The sequence below is a fragment of the Kogia breviceps genome, chromosome 2 (assembly GCF_026419965.1).
Source record: "Kogia breviceps isolate mKogBre1 chromosome 2, mKogBre1 haplotype 1, whole genome shotgun sequence".
In the NCBI taxonomy this organism is placed as follows: domain Eukaryota; kingdom Metazoa; phylum Chordata; class Mammalia; order Artiodactyla; family Physeteridae; genus Kogia; species Kogia breviceps.
In genome coordinates, this window is record NC_081311.1 from 92,623,828 (window position 1) to 92,641,948 (window position 18,121).

At 39.7% G+C, this 18,121-nt stretch overlaps 1 protein-coding gene across 1 annotated transcript in view; it reads right to left on the reverse strand.

Moving 5' to 3' along the window:
* Positions 1–18,121, reverse strand: part of CNTNAP5 (contactin associated protein family member 5) — an 857,380-nt gene that overhangs the window by 135,051 nt on the left and 704,208 nt on the right. The window contains exons 15-16 of the mRNA XM_059053215.2: positions 9,473–9,600; positions 9,125–9,295 (exon numbers count right to left, since the gene is read on the reverse strand). Of these exons, the coding sequence (XP_058909198.2) occupies positions 9,125–9,295; positions 9,473–9,600 (299 nt within the window). The remainder of the gene's footprint in view (positions 1–9,124; positions 9,296–9,472; positions 9,601–18,121) is intronic.

The window sequence follows — 18,121 nt, forward strand, 5'->3', positions numbered from 1 at the left end:
CAGATGAAATCCCTGCAGTATTATAATTACCGTTAATGGTAATAACTACCAACTACTAAATCTCAAGCTCTTTTTTTGTCCCAGTTGGTTCTCATTGTGAGAATTCAAGAAATAGGATAGGGACCAGGGTCACTGATGCTGATCTGACAAAATGTACCTGCTTCAAGGTTCTGGGTTTTCTGGATCTGTTCTGACTTCAGCTGTGTCCTCACGGACAGCTATAGATACTTGGTTAGCTAAGCAGCTACACGCCTGCAAGGAGAAGACCACACCCTGGAAAGTCCAGTGTTTGGTATTACTCATTATGCATATTATAATAATGTATTTCATATATATATATAACATATTATTATGTGTATTATATATATTATTATTCTATAATGTATTATTTCACCATACATATGATATAGGAATTCATTCTATTCCTATGACTTTTAAAAATTTATTTAATTTATTTATTTTTTTCTTATGACTTTTTTTTAAAAGGAGGCTCAGAAATTTTAAGTGCCTTGTCTGCATCACTGCAAGTGGCAGTGTCTGGGAACAAACACAACCCTGCCCCCCCAACTCCCCACGCAGGGCTCCTTCCATGACCCTTTCTGCCCTTCTATAGCAATCTGCTTATCGTACAACACAGGAAAGAGCCAGTCAGGGGTAATGCTACCTGTGCTGATGATGATGTTGATGATGATGATGACAGGAAGATAACAGTGGTGGTCATGATGGTGATGGTGATGGTGATGATGGTGATGGTGATGGTGGTGATGGTGATGGTGGTGATGGTGATGGTGGTGGTGATGGTGATGGTGGTGGTCATGATGATGGTGCTGAAGGTGATGATGGTGATGCTGATGGTGGTGATGCTGAGGGTGGTGATAATGGTGATGGTGGTGGTCATGATGGTGATGCTGATGGTGATGATGGTGATGGTGATGGTGGTGATGGTGATGGTGGTGATGGTGATGGTGGTGATAATGGTGATGGTGGTGGTCATGATGATGGTACTGAAGGTGATGTGGTGATGCTGATGGTGGTGATGCTGAGGGTGGTGATAATGGTGATGGTGGTGGTCATGATGATGGTGCTGAAGGTGATGATGGTGATGCTGATGGTGGTGATGCTGAGGGTGGTGGTGATGGTGATGGTGGTGGTCATGATGATGGTGCTGAAGGTGATGATGGTGATGCTGATGGTGGTGATGCTGAAGGTGGTGATAATGGTGATGGTGGTGGTCATGATGATGGTGCTGAAGGTGATGTGGTGATGCTGATGGTGGTGATGCTGAGGGTGGTGATAATGGTGATGGTGGTGGTCATGATGGTGATGCTGATGCTGATGGTGGTGATGCTGAGGGTGGTGATAATGGTGATGGTGGTGGTCATGATGGTGATGCTGATGCTGATGGTGGTGATGCTGAGGGTGGTGATAATGGTGATGGTGGTGGTCATGATGATGGTGCTGAAGGTGATGTGGTGATGGTGATGGTGGTTGTGGTGATGGTAGTAGTGAGGATGGTGGCGATGGTCATGGTGGTGATTGTGGTGATGGTGGTGGTCATGGTGATGATGGGGATGGTGACAGTGGTTACCACCATTAACAGAGAGAGAGAAGTAGTACAATGCACTCTGAGGAGCACTGCCCATAGTTTCTCTCATTTTAATCTTCAAAGCAACTCTATGAGAAAGGGCTCATTTTTATGCCCATTTTATGGGTGAGAAAATGAAAGTTCAGAGAAATAGGAATAATTTGCTTGAAGTTGCCTAGATAGTAAGTAGAATCTGACTCCAAAAGTATCATCTCCATCTTTTTTCTCTATTTTAGTATATCTTCTTGTATTTTCTTTTATTATGTAAGAATTCTAAATCTGAAGGATGTGGAGAGGTAAATTATAAATTGAAGTTGAGGGGAAGACAGTTCCCTCTCAGGAACAGGAGCCTCCATATTCCAGACCTTCTCCTCCTTCTCAGCACCTTGTGATGGCCCCCCTCCTTTGCACCCGAGATAGGACATGTGTATTTCTTTGACAAGGTCATCAACTAATAGATCTGAATATTCAGCAATACCAAAGGTCAGTCATCACCCTGGACCACTCCTTCCTCAGCCTTTAAACCCTAACAGAAAGCCAGCCTTGGTATAAGAAGCCCCCAATACGCAGAATTTCAAGTAGCAGAGAGTTTGAATTGTTTGGCTTCCTGGTGAATGTGAGCCCTGACTGCAAAGAGAAGCAATAAGATAGAAGCTTTACAAATGGGACTTGAGACACGAACTCCGGCACCCCCCATGACCTGAGGTAAGTTTTCGAGCTTGTCACCTTACTTTTATCCTTTGTAAAATGGGAATAAAAACAATACCTAATTGTCAGGTTCTTTATAAATTCATCCTGAGAAAGTTCTTAGAACTGTGCCTGGCGTGTAGGATGTACTCAACAATGAGAGCTATTGTTATTATTATCATCACCGTGGCATGGTTCACCAACCCACGTCAGTTGTCTTTGGCTCATAAACCCATGCATTAACGGAAACAGCATTGAAGGGAGCAAATCAGATTCAACAACTGAAAGATTAAATAAGAGTGAAGTTGGCCCTTTGAGCCATTGCCTGTTTCTTTTCAGGCCACCAATGCTACCTTGCAGCCCTGCTTATCTTGAGACCAAATAAACAATTACTGAGATACTGAGTGTAAATGTATTTCTCTCTAAAAACATAGGTAAAGACTCTTGAGGTTGAAGGGGAGGAATGCTAAAGATTTTGCTAAAAGCCGTATATCCACTACCAAACGTAGGGTGGATAGCTAGTGGGAAGCAGCCGCATGGCACAGGGAGATCAGCTTGGCGCTTTGTGACCACCTAGAGGGGTGGGATAGGGAGGGTGGGAAGGAGGGAGATGCAGGAGGGAAGAGATATGGGAACATATGTATATGTATAACTGATTCACTTTGTTGTAAAGCAGAAACTAACACACCATTGTAAAGCAATTATACTCCAATAAAGATGTTAAAAAAAAAAAAAAAAAAAAGCCTTCCTGCAAAGCTGGTCTTGTGGATATCCAGTTCCACCGCAGACAGCACATCTCTGTGGAAGGAAGGCTTGCTCCACTGCTGTGATGGCCTGCCACCCCCTGTCACCACTACGTCCTTGTTAGTTTCTGGTCTGCACTTATCTCTGCCCCCACATTTATCCCTCTGTTGTATAATGATCTGGTTATGGTCTGTCTCCCCAGCTAGTCTGCAACCTATAGATGAATTAGACACCCAGAACCTAGGATTGGGCCTTGTATACAGGAAGCTCCCATCAAACTAAAATTTCATTCATTAAAATGTTACCCTGCACACACTAAATGCAATTTTGTAATTTTCTTTAATTTTTTTTTTTTTAGTTTTATACCAAGGTGTTAGGTTCCTTAAAAACCTTCTAAAATTATTATTATTTAACTTTATTCAAGTCACTATTAAAGACCTACTATGTTCAACTCAGTCCTCCTAGAACTAGGGGAGAATCAGTGAAATGCAATAATAATAGCTAACATTCATTGAGCGCTTCCCATGACCCAGGCACTCTGCTAAGCATTTTTCATGAATCAACTCCCTACAATCATATGAGAAAGGTAATATTTTACAGAGGAGGGAACTGACCCACAGATAGCTGAGAAGCCGCTCCAACCCAGAGGGGGCAGAGTCAGGATTTAAATCCAGGTGATGTGTCTCTGGAGCTCACTTTTTAACCCACTTGTCCTATGAGAAAACCACCATCGTCAAAACCTATGCAGTCCCTCCCTACCTGGCAGTCAAAGCTAGATATATAATATGGGTGCCTGGAAAAAACTGAATGAAAATAAATGTAAGTACATGGTGATACCTCCAACACTGGCTAGTGACTTGATGGACAGGACACCTGAGGCCAGCGTCAACTAGATCTCATTTGCTGGGGGGATAGGCATAGCTCAGTGGTTCTAAATGGGAAAGCTGGAGGCCCAGTGGCAGCATTACCTCTATCATGAATTTACCATCTTCTCCCCCCAACTGTCTGACAAATATCCTCCCTTATCATCTACACCCTATGGTTCAAGACAAAGCGAAGGAGTCACTGGAGTCTTTCAGTGGGTTTTTACCCAGCCAGGGCCTGTGCTAAGCAGAGATGAATGAAACAAAATGAGCTCATGGCATACTTTTGAGAAGACTGACCAAGAAGGGGCATGTCAAGTGGAGGAACCTGCCACAGCATGAGAGATTGTACACCAAGTGGTGCTAGGAGATGAGAAGATGCCTTCTAAGGCTCCTGTACAATGCTCTTCCTTCCTCAAACTGTGACACCATCTCAGCCCTACACAGATCAGGCATGTGAGATGTCTTAGGCACCCTAATGGAATAAAGAAGAAGATGTAAGGCCTTAATGTAGTCTCCTAACCTCTCTGACCTCCATGTATTCATCTGTAGAATGAGAAGTAAATGAAATCTTGTTAAACATTTGTGGAGACGTGGACTCTTGGAGGAGCTGATGATAGCTGTGGCTCCTATTCCAGAAAAAAAACACACACAGTTTTGCATTAAGTTGTAAAGACCTGCTGAATGTCCTATGCCTCAAAACATGGAGGAAAATCATGCTATTTTCTCACCTTCTAACATTCCTGGCTCTGGACACAGTTTTGCAAAGCAGAGTAGGGAGTTGTTCGAATGAACAGAGAATTGAACCCTGGATTCTGAATCTTACTGGGTGATGCTGGGTGTGTTATTTATCCTCTCAAGGCTCACCTTGCTCATCTGCATATTGGACTGTGAGTTGAACATGAAAATCATAATGCAATATCTTGATGATTATAGATGAGATTATTTGAAAACAAAATTAAATAATGAATATAAAACATTCAGTACTATGTCTAATTAGAGTACTCAACCATTTAGTATAAATGTAATTATTATTAGAATTAACCTTTCCTATTCTTGAGGATCTGAGGATTTTATCTTCAAGTTACCATCATAGTTGGTAATATTATTGATATGATACATTTGAAAGTCAGAACTCAAATTTCTAGATATATAGATATAGATGAGGATATAGATATAGAGATATAGATATAAATTTAGTTGTTCCTCCATCCCTCCTCTCCTCTCTACCAAGAGGACAAACATTAAGCACCTGGAGACAACGTTAGACCCTATCAGCCTCGAGATGCCACCAGAAAAATCTACATAACAAACTTGACTAATTAGCCTTTATCTCTACTTTCGAAGCCTAAGACTGCTTTCCTTTATTCTATTATTTCTCCAAAAATTTATTGTTCTCTTTTTAAGATGTCATATGAACTGAAGGTCTAAGTCACCTCGTTGAGCCACTCGTTTCCTCCAGGTATCTCCCATCCCTACATGAGGTATACATGTTAATAAACTTCTGTTTGTTTTTCCTCTTGTTATTCTGTCTTTTATCACACGGTTCTCAGCCAAGAACTCAGACTTTTAGGAGTGAAAATGATTTTTTTTTTCCCCTACAGGCTTTAAGTTCAGCAAGCTGCCCCTACCACCCAAGGGGTAAGGCTGGGTGCTGGCAAAACCAGTCTGAAATCTTTACTTCCCTGTCTAGAGGCATTTGTTCCTAGGTAGTCGGAGGAGTTGCATATCAGGAGGATTGTGTGGACAGCTGGCAAAGAAGAGCCTTCCCACCAGCTGAAATGTGGCTCCTTCTTGAGGGAAAGGTAGCCTTGACGGAAGTAGAGATTCAGAAGTCAGAGCAGGGAGATAAATAAATTAGACCACTGACAACATTTGTTAAACTCCTGAATCCAACCAGAAATAGTGACCAACCAATTCTGGACTTGGTCACGTGTCTTGGTACAAATAAATTCCCATCCTTGTGTCTACCAGCTAAGATTGAATTTTCTTTTAATTGCAGCCAAATGCATCTGATTGACATATGGGCATCAACAATTCCATTTTCATAAATAAGCACTGAAGGGGTGAGGAACTTGCTCACATTTAGAGTTAGAGAAACAGAAATTAGAATCCACATTGGGTTCTAACCAGTAGTCTCTTTCCACTATGCCATACTGATCTCAACAGCCATTTCCTTCAGATCCCCCATCCACTCCAAAATATCTGTTTCAACCTGCACAGCCATTGTGAGCTAATTGTGAAAATAGCTATTTTTTTCTCAGTCTCATTTGAAACAAATCCATTAAGACTTGAGGATATAATGAAACATCCTGCCTTTTATAGAATATGGACTAATCTTAAAGCTGCAAAATTCAAATGTCTTAGTTGGAAGTGACCCAGAAAGAAATAAATTGAAAATTTTATGTAAACTTCTTGTTCCCTGTCCAACAATTCGCATACATCAATTTTGAAAACTTCTGTTTGGATAGTTACAGAGGAATATTCCTTGGGGATGAGGAAGAGATCTACTTGAGAAATCTACTACATTTATGTGAAGCCCATTTTCTTTCTAAGAAGCTGATCTGTAGAGGAATCTTACTATGAACACTTTAGGGTGAAAATTCCATCTGTGTAAAAGACATAGGTTGAGTGCAGCTGTTAGTAAGAAATGCAAGATAAGCCCCATTTGTTTGTTTTTCCTTTTAAGAAGTAATAATAAAACAAAATATTCTGAAAATTTTGAGGCCTCGTACTTTAAAAAAGTTTATACAAAATCTTCCTCTTTCAAAAAATACATATTCTCTGATCTGGTGAAAAAGTGTGCACTGAACAACGACATCAATGGATTTTAAATTTTTATCAGATTTAATACCACTTGCACTGAAAACATTTTTATGCAACCCAAAGGACAAAATATAGTATGAGGAAGTACAAACAAATTGGACACTGAAATATAATTAACACGAAATCATCACTCATTACCTTGTGATAATATGCCATGACATTTGCTGCTGCTTTAATGAATCGAAAGGCCTTAGGGCCTGATTGTTATTAAATTTACATTGAGGTTATTATATCCAAATTATGAAATGGCTGACACTCAACTCCACATATTTAAAGCCTGGCCAAGGTAGCTACGAGGGATCTCATTTCACACTAAAGCCACAAAAGCTTCCTGCCATTAATAGTCTAAATCATTGGAGTAAAAGGAGATTACAACTACCAGTTAAAGAGATGCCTTTCCTTGTATTGTGCTGTAGCTGCAGAAGAAACACTTAGCTGCTCTGTGCTCTGCAGGAGACCTGTACATGCACTTCAGCCATCTCCTCCAGCCAGCGCTTTTGTGTCTTTTTCTGGAGCTCTCAAATTTCCAAGTTTCTGTTGCTAAGACATTATTACTTAGGTTTTCAAGGGTATTTCATGCTGTCACATTATTATTGTAATATGGTCAATTGCCACAATCAAATCATAGAAAACATGCATTTAAAACCAGGTAAATGAGGCCCCTAACAAAAAGCATAAGTCTTCACGGTCATGGCTTTAATAAGGGCAAGATGGTGGGAGCAGTCCACCTTGTGTATAAGAAAGAAGTGCGTACACTGAATGCAGAGAATCAGAAAACTAGCAAAAGCAACTAAAAGTAGATCTGTGTTTTATTATTGCCACAAACCAGTAATTCTAAATAATGTCAGCAATGAAACATTCCTCCACCGGGCGGGAAAAAAATACCAAAAAACTTTTGTAGGTTTAAGTTGTAACAAATGCTGATGTTAGTATTAATTTTTAATAATGTGTAAGCTTCAAATAGTACATTTTATTACCTACCACATATTATATTCAAGAGGGAAGTTAATATAGAGAACTCCTGACGTACCATTGGCTCCTGAACATGCAGACTCAAATATGTGTTTGTTTTTAAGAATAAGAGCTCAATTTCTGATTTCCCATTTTTACAGTTACTGTGCTATCATTGTTTACCTCAGATCTACTGTTGAAACAAGGAATATATAGTACCACAGGGGCTGTGAACACAAATTGCACCCAAACAGAGCTTAAGCAACTCCAAAACCTTAGGAACTCTGTAAGGTTTTACCAAGTAGAATAGTAACCCATGATGAATTTTCTAATAAAAATATTTTAGTGGTTTTTTTTTTTTAATTTCAGAGCTATTTGAAAGTTACTAACATTGATAGTGAAAAAATACATAGAGATTATAGCAATTTCTGGAATTTATTGTAAAATGGGGGTTTTATGAATCTCTATCAAACTTAGCCTTATGTTTAAAATCTTTCCTAAAATGTTTATATCTATTGCTTAATGTGAAAAACATTTTAAATTTAATGTTAATAAAAAGTATCCTTTGATCACTAAGAGAGAAGATAAATGGACAAATCTGATTATACTCTCTTTTGAACATGAACATGCAAAGCAAATCAATTCTGCTGAACTCACTCCCAAATGTGCATAAGTCTACGGAACAGAACTTTTAATGTTACTTGAACAGACCAATATGTAGGTATTTTTCCCTTTTATATAAAAAATAAATGAATGAGATTAAAATTCTTTATTGTATTGTGTTTCTTTTTTGTACTGGAATAATTTTTTTGGCATGATTACATATAAAAGTTCATTAACAGAACACTTCCCCATCTGCATTTGTATGACTTTCCATTTAACTTTATAATTATTTCTTAATATAACTTGTATATAGGAGATGGGATGTTAAAAAATGATCCATGTTCTGACACCAAACTCACTAGATACAGCTCTGTTCATGGTGAAGTGGTAGAGAAACAATGGAAATTCTGATTGGTCAGTCACACACTCCTGGTGATGGGAAATAAGTCAAGAAATTACTTGCAGAGAAAAAGTACAATAAAAATTTGACTTCAAGTCTAAATAGAATGCAGAATAACTAATGTTTTCAGCTTTCCATAGAAATTGCAATGAAAAAGTTCCGTGGTGTGGAAGCTTAAAAGAATAGGTAATAAATGCCCATGGATCAGACAAAAGACACTGTAAATAAAAATATATGGGAATTTTGGGAATGCACTAGTTTGAAGAGAGAATGACTCTTTAAACACTGATAAGTAATAATAAAACAAAAAGCATAAGGAGGAGCTAGAAATTATCATTGTTAATTTGACAGAGGCCCAGGGAGATTAATTTGATAATCTAAATAATACACTAGTTGTTGGTGGCAAAGATAAGATTAAAACTTCTGTTGACCAGTTATATTAAATTCATAAATGAGAACACTTACAGCTTATTTCAAGTCGGATGAAGTCTTTAATGCCAAGGTTTTCTAGGAAAACTCCAGATAAAGCCGTGGTTTTAAAAAAGAAGGAAATGTCAGCACTGAATTCCGCATGGAGGGTAGGAAAGTGGAGGTAAGAGGCTTCTGTATAAAATGATACCGCATTCCAGAAGTGTCCTGCAAATGAAAAAATCCTGAGTATGGTTCATTGTATTTTGAATGGGGTATAGGAAAGCACTGGGCATGTAGATAATTTTCAAGACTGGGGGACACGGCAGGGAAAAAGGATAAGGGAATAAAACATCTTGTGCTTATGTAAGACAGAGAGAAATCTTCTTTCAATTTAGTACTCACGGTCACCATAGCAACGCAAGGGACCAATTCTCCAAGCAGCTTCTGAGTTTGATCTGTTGGTATCAGTGATAACTATCTGAGTGACAGGCAAGTGGTCTTTGAAGGAAAGAAAGCCAGTATCATTTGTCCTGCAAAACATAAATTTAAGAAAAGAGAGGAGAAAATGTGGATAATCTAGGGATTCTTTAACAAGCCTCCTCTTTTCAAAAGTGATTTGGCTGGTTGCTGCAGGGTTGGGGCAGCAGGGGAATAACAGAGGGCCTTTCATCTCATAGGTATGCGTGAAAGTCTGGGATGCCAATTACAAAACCCATGCCCAGCTTCCAAAACCAAGAGCATTTTACATCTTCCTTAAGTCTTTCCAGAAAAGCAGATAGTTTACAGAGCTTGCTGCTGCTTTTTGTAGCTCACAGCACCCCACCTGCCTGATGCAGTGCTGATGGAACATGAAACATTACCTCTCTTTCCATGAAGAGGTCGGCTATCTCAGTAACTAACTTGAAATAAGCATCACAAAACCACTTAAAATCACTCCAAGACTTGTTTCAGCCACCTGCCAACAGGTTTTAATCAGTTTAGGATGTTTCTTATCACCTAGGTGGTTTGTTGCTTTTTATTTGTTTTCTATGTTTCAGAGATCTTTGTAGTTAATGACTCTGGCTTTGTCTCTGTTAATTACACAACTAGGAAACTGACTAGTCATCCTTTGACAAGAAAGTTAAAAATGAATGGGGTTAAGCTATTCATGTTTCCCTTTCTTTTTTTTTTACATCTTTATTGGAGTATAATTGCTTTACAATGGTATGTTAGTTTCTGCTTTATAACAAAGTGAATCAGCTATACATATACATACATATATCCCCATATCTCCTCCCTCTTGCATCTCTTTTTTGAGTTGTGTTTTTGGACTCATGGTAAGGACACACCATTTTACTGAGAGTAAAAAGGAAATGTAGATAAGAAACTGACATTGAATGAATATGCAGTGATTTTTGAGCCAGAAATATACTAGGGGAAAAGTAACACACCTATGCAGTTGGTACCATTATTTCCATCACAAATGAGGAAACTGAGGCTAAGAGATATGAGATAACTTGTCTACGGCCACAGGGCAGAAGGAAGGGGCAGGGGTCTAGTCACTTGGTGTCTATCTCAACCCTAAATTTAACAAGTATGCCATAAATATATGTTAATCTGAGCTGAACTGAATTATATAAGGCAGTCTGATAATTGCACATGGGTGGGTTGGACTGTCCAGCCATAGAGCCTCAGGTAAGCACAGGATGGATCATCTTGTCTGTTCCTGGGAACTGGGAGACACAGCACCAAGCCACAACAATCAAGGCAAGGTATATGATGTAGCAATTTGTTTATGAGAACACAGAGGAGCAAATCCATATTGGTTCTCTCTCTGTAGACACAAAGACATCAACACAACACTCAAAAAACACTCAAGGGCTTCCCTGGTGGCGCAGTGGTTGAGAATCCGCCTGCCGATGCAGGAGACACGGGTTCGTGCCCTGGTCCGGGAAGATCCCACATGCCGCGGAGCAACTAAGCCCGTGAGCTATGGCCGCTGAGCCTGTGCGTCCGGAGCCTGTGCTCCGCAACGGGAGAGGCCACAACAGTGAGAGGCCCGCATACCGCAAAAAAAAAAAAAAAAAAACCACTCAAAATCAACGTTATATTTCATCATCCTTTGCATATTATTTACAGCTCTGAGACTTAAGACAAAGAAAATAATGTGTCAAATTATGAATTACGGATGCATGGCAAGGTCCAAGTAGTGTGAGGAAGTGCTTTAAGGACACAGATTTAGAAGCACACAGATTTGTTCTGAAATCCTGCATCTCCAGTTTCCACCTGCATTGGCTTGGGCAAATTATTTTATTTCTGAGATTTCACAGTATCCTCAGTTGAAAAATGGAGGTAATGCCTATATCAAAGAGTTATAGAGAGAATTAAATGATATGATATAGTCACGGTGCCTGATCTATGGTAAATGCTCAAAAATAGTAGTGTTAACACTTATTTGAGTTCTCATTTTTGCCCCTGAATCACTGCAGCCTCAAGCAAGTCAATTTATCTTTTCGTACATCGAGCTATGATTCTGTTTTGGAGGTCTCCACACTACACAGAACATTGTGGAAAATTAAATGTTAAGATTAGACATACAACTCCTGAGATCTGTAGAAAAACGTACTAATTCATCTTGGTTATAAACAAATCAAGTATTCACCTGTACATATACCCTTACAGGTCTATTCACCCAAAATGTAAAGAAATGTACTATCCATTGTCTGTAATTTGAGTACCTGTATTTAGAGGCCAGTCAAAGGATCTGGAATAAGATTCTTGTGTCTATTTGAAAGCACATCTACGAATATCACATATACACAGAATAAAATTAGAATCTTCATGTTCTAATATTTTTTCAAGCAGACATTGCAAAGCAAGTTTCAAGTAACTGAAGTGGAATAGAGACCAAACTCCTGTAGAAACTCGACTATGGGATTTTATTTCTCCCCAATTCTTCTTTCATTTTCAAGGTGAAAATGGTAGATTCTGATGTCTGTCCAGCAGTGCCAACTACTGTCTCCCTCATACACTATGGTATCTTGTCTGTATCAATTTGATGTCCTGGTGCCAAAGTGTTGGAATATACAAAATTGCTCCAAGAATAAAAATCTCTTCCAAATAACAGAGAAAAAGAATTCATATTTACTTTGATTATGCAGAGCATATTACCAAAAATACTTTTTATATAAAATCTGAAAATCTCTCCAAAGTTGTTTAATGTGGTAGAAACAAACTCAAATGCCTACAGGGGCCAGGAAAGTAATAAAAATGAATGAAGCCAGTTTGTGTTAGGTGATAAATGGGACATGACACACAGCTTCAGTGTCAGGGGGAAAGAGAGAGAGAGAAAGAACAAGAGGAAGACTGGGAGGAAGTAGTATTCTGCCTACAGGAGACAGTGAGAGTCATTCCTAACAGGTAATTATGCTCTTCATGAATGTAGGATCAGTGGGCCAGACTGGAATATCAATGTAAAACTTCTCAATTTTTCAAATCTTAGAAATGGATTTAAAATTCTTAAAAAAAAAAGTATGGTGGGAATCAACACTGCAATAAAACTGACCAATAAAACACAGATGAGGGCTGTGTTCAGCCTACAGGCCACCTGGGCATCAAGGGACTTTGCAAGTTCATTCATGCTCTTAGCATCACAGTGAGAATAGTGTTTGGATTTAATTCAATGAGTGAGCAACAAGGCTGATTCAAACATTTCAAAGTATTAATGGGTAGAATACTTGGGGGGGTGGCATAAAAAATGATACAAACTGCAGCTGTGGAGTTGATGTTCTACACACGAAGTTGTTTTCCTTTGGCTTTTGTATGAACTCGTCTTCTCAAGGGCAAACACTTTATAGACTTTGTCTTCCTTTGGAACAATATACAAGACTCTTCCTAAAGGCACAGGGTGCTTATATACTTTATAGGTACAGAAATGATAGTGTTGTAGTGGGAAAGCATTGTCATTAGGCCAGACAGACCTAGCTTAAAACATGTGCCTCAATACACGGGTTGTATGATGTCAAGAGGTCAGCCTGGGACTCAGTTTCCTAATCTCTTAAATGGGGATAATAATACTAATTCGACGTTGTTGTATAAATCAAAGTAGATAATGCATATAAAAGTTAACATGTTGACTATCACATAGTAAGGATTCAATAAGTAGCTATTGAAATTCCCAGTCAAGTGTGAAAAAAAATGTAAAATACAAAGAATTTTTAAAAGGAAAATAAGAAAAAAGTGCCCCACTGTTGCCCAGCCAAAGATCCCAGCTTATGGAAGCTTGAAGGGCACAAAGCATAGATAACAGACACATGGTCCTCAAGAAACACATGTGACCTAATGATAAAACATGCACATTAAGAAAAAAGACTCAAATATTCTAAAGAGCAAAAGTACGGCACAGAATTAGCCAATGTGGTCTCCTCTTAGTTTTTCTATCTGAATCTAGGGACTTTACCAAAATCAGGTTTGCAGAGCAGAAAAGGGGCTACTGATTTCTTTAGTGTATCATTAAAGTGCAGTGAAAACTCATATACTGCCTTTTTTTTTTTTCTGTCAGCCAGTTTTTGGTTAACTGTTGCAATTCTTTTTATAGCATCATTTGGGTGACTGAGCTGATTAAGAGAGGTTTTTTTTCCTTTTTATATTCTTCTCTCTTTCAGTCACCCAAAAGTAACATATAACACATTATCCATAAGGAAGATAAACCTAGAAAATTATGCAAAGAACTCAAGACCTCAGGTCCCTGGGAAGCCCTTGTGTGACTCTGAATGAATTATTCTCAGGAAACTCTGCATACCTTTCTGTTGAGTGGGAGACATGAAGCCCTCCATTTGCTGTGGCTGCAAAAGAGGAATACCCAGGATGAGGCCCAGAAACAGCTCTACAAGTCTAAATGCCATATTGATGCTTGACAGTAATTCTATCTTAACTTTGGTTACGGCATTATTTCCCTTTTGTCTTCCTTATTGAGACTTGAAAAAAAAAAGAAGAACCTAAGGGATTAGATGACAAGAAGCTCACAACGAGCTCAAGGGTCACTTGGTTGACAAAACAGCAAGTGCAAACGTTGACTGAGGTCACATAGACAAGTCCACACCAGAGAATAATATCCCTTTAGCTGCACCCCACACTGACCAGGCCATATCCGGAGTCTTGATTTCAGTCCCTAGTATAAGAAACATGAGGGGCAAAACAAGACGATGTTGGCATATATTTAACACTTTCAGAAACTACATTTCTTCTGTAAATACTTTAAGAAACCTGAAGCCATAGGGCTCTTCTCAAGTAGATGTGAGAAAACAAAATCTGGTCTTGGTATACAAATACAGCCAAAGTTTACCCAATACTACTTTATTGTTAAGAAATATAAATGGCCCTCCGGATTTTATGAGTATAAAACTGATTTTAAAAAGTACTAGCAAGGATGAAGGTTTTGGTAGGCATCATTGGATTAACCTGTTCTGGATAGGAAAAGAAAGAAACATTCAGTAGTGCCATAAAAGCTCTTCTCAGGAAGTCTGCATTCTTTCTTCTCTCTCACCCTCCTCCCAGACCTACCAAAATTGACCTCTTCTCCTTCCAGGCCTCTGAAACTTCAGAGAATCACTCATTTCCACAGAATGGAAACGCCAGTCCGCCGTAACTTACTCCACGTTGCTGCAGCATTTTAGAGTGCTGCCTTCTTTCCTGTTACACACACACACACACACACACACACACACACACACACACACACACTCACATGCATTTTCCGAGGAATACATATTCATTCAACTGCCTATGAAAGATCTCCTTTGGATGTCAATCGTCCTGTCTTAACTAATATACCCAAACCCCCTCCACTGGTCACTTCCCCAGGGATCGGCCACCCTGCTTGTTACTCAGTTCTGTCAATGCCTTGGTCCCAGGCTCTCAGCTGCTGAGGCCGTACACCTGCGGATCTTCATTTCTCCTCTTTTCCTCACTTCCTCCTTCATTCTTGACCGACAACTTCCGCCAAACTCCCCAACTTTAGGTTTCTGTTCAGCTGCCCTATCCTCATCCTCCTGGCCTCAGTTTTACTCTGAGGCCCAGAGTCAGCCTGGGTCTGGGAGATAGTTACCTGACCTGCCCCCTACTTTTCCTTGCTCCGCTCCCTCCCTCCCTCTCACTCGTGTCCACATCTCCAGAAACATACTCACAAATGTGGACCACAAGATGTACTTTATTCCTTCAAACCTTGTAAAGAAGCCTCTATCTCTTACAGGTAGGGTCCAAATTCCAAAATATTTAACATATTAGAGTAAAAAATAAAATGCAACTTAAAGCCACCCTTGCCTTTTACTGGAGGAGTTCTTCCTAAAGAAAAAGATTCATACGTTAGAGGCCCTGCTTGGGTGTGGGGCTGCTATTCTTAAACTTACTGATGGCTCTGGGGTTCAGCTGAGCATCTCACATCTCACATCTCACGACCTTAGGATGGGAGCCACCTCTTGCCTTTCCCTGGCCAGGTGAGCACACGAATAGAGTTTTACACCTGATCTTGTTTCATCCTCGGAACAGCCCTATGATGGAGTTATAACATCGCCTGCCTTGTACAGCAGAGGCAACAGAGGTTGAGAGAGGAGATACAACTTCTCAGGGGGCACTGTTGGCAAGTGGAGAGGCTAGGGTTGGAACCAAAACTTTTGCCATAACTGGTGTGCTCTCCTGTTCCCCAGGCCTCGTCTGGCTCCTGCAGAGAGCGGCTCTCTCATGAGTGGAAGCTGTGTTTCCCACATTTGTCTACATCTTCTCTAGGCAGGGCTGGAATAACCTGGCCCTGAGTGCTCGAGCTGTCCTTGTGGGTTTCGGGCTGACTCTCCTCATTCCATTCACACAGGCTTTCTCCACACGAGCCACACTTTGGTTAGGTTTCAGTTGACTAATTTGCAATGATTTTCCAGCCCTGCATTCTCTGAGATTACACATAGGTCATCTTTTTTTTTTTTTTTTTTTTTTTTTTTTCTTTTGTGGTATGCAGGCCTCTCACTGCTGTGCCCTCTCCCGTTGCAGAGCATAGACTCCGGACGCACAGGCCCAGCAGCCATGGCTCACGGGCCCAGCCGCTCCGCGGCATGTGGGATCTTCCCAGACTGGGGCACAAACCCGTGTCCCCTGCATCGGCAGGCGGACTCTCAACCACTGCGCCACCAGGGAAGCTCCACATAGGTCATCTTGACAGGAATTTTGGGAGTCCACAAACTCTTCGGTGACACATTTAACAAGCAGTCTCCTGGTCGATTTCCATGGAGGCAGAAATACTCCAACCATGACATGGTGAGTTTTACCAGTGAACTTTCAGAGGGCAGCCCCATTTCGGGGAGAGAGAAGGGTCTTCAGTGCTCTTTCATTATCTCACCTAGAGTGTGATGGCTGAAGGATATACTTGATTGCTTTGGTATGCTACTTAGTTATCTTATGCATTTTACTGCATATATGTATGTATAGCTTTCGTAGAAATTAGTTTAACTTCTATAAGTCAATATTGCTTCACAGTTCATTTAAGATGCTGTAAAAATAAAGAAAAAAATAATAAAAATGATGACTAACACATTTTTGAGAACTAAATACCTGGCATATCTGCTAGACGAGCAAATTAATGCCAACTTAGCCAGCACTCCCCAGAGATAGGCATTCTTTTTCTCTTTTTGGTTTTCTTTTTCTTTTCTTAAATCAAACAAGAGCCTGAAGCTCAGAGAGGCTAAATGATAGTCACTAAGTGGCAAATGCAGGATTTGATCATCCCAGTACATAATATGATATTACATAGAGGTCAATTATATTTTACATCCAGAAAACGAGGGTGCTGCCAGCATAAATAGCCACAATTGTGTGTGTTCTGAGTGTTTTACATGTGTTACTTCATATTTTCACTACAAATCTAGAAGGCAGATCTGCAAAGGAGATAAAACTATTTCTCCTCCTTTTCCTCCTCCTTCTCCTCCTTTTTCTTCTTCTTAATGATGAAGCCTCTACTTTTTGAAAATAATGCAGAGAACTTATTTATTTGTAAAGAGCTGAAAGTGTTGCCATGGACCTCAGAGCAGGACCAGGCGTGACAGAAATGACAAACACTGAGAGAAAGAACGGAAGGGGAATACAACATCACCAGGGTCCTGTCAGAGCTGTCCACACCTGCTGAAGGGTTCCGGCAAGTTCTGAGCCAAAGGAGGTTGTAACTAATGTCTTCCTGTGTGGCTCTGTTTTGACCCCCAGTGAGTTCTGTGGTGAAGCCACTTGCTCAAAGAGACTGTCATTCCACCCCAGATTCAGGGAGGCCAGTTCTGAACTGACTCCCTTGTGGTAAAGTCCTAAGTCCCTTCAACAATTTGGCCACATTCATCAAAATAGAAAAGTGGACGATTTAACAATTCTAAGCCAGAAATCTATGCGATAGAAACAATAACTTTAAAAATGAAAATAAAGTATGTCAAGACTCAAAAATGTTCATTGCAATATTTTTTTCTAATAGTCAAACATCATTTAAAAATAAAATGTTTGTGGTTTTATGATAAACTGTAAGTTACGATACAACTCACTTGCAGCCATTAAAATGGACAGGAGGCATTCATGTTTATGCTTATTTAATGATGCCAAGTCAAAGCTCTTCAAGACATAGTTCATGTAGAAAAACAAGCTGCATATAACACATTTAATACAATCTCACATTTTGTAAAAACTGAATGAACTTTCATGTTAATAAATATGGTATGTGCATAGGAAGATATTTATATGTAGATGTGCCCTACATGCCCCACTATTATCTCCAGGTATAAAATTTTACATGTTGGGTGGAAGTAAGAGGATCCAAAGTGATAGTGAGGAAGGAGCTTCCTTTTTATTTAATATTTCTGCAATATTTGAATGGTTTACAATAATAATAGGACATATTTATTTTGTAATAAAAAACTCCTAAATTTTAAAAATCAGGAAAAATTATTCTTCCTGTGCATTGTTAAATATAGATACCCGGAGCTTCCCTGGTGGCGCAGTGGTTGAGAGTCCGCCTGCCGATGCAGGGGACACGGGTTCGTGCCCTGGTGTGGG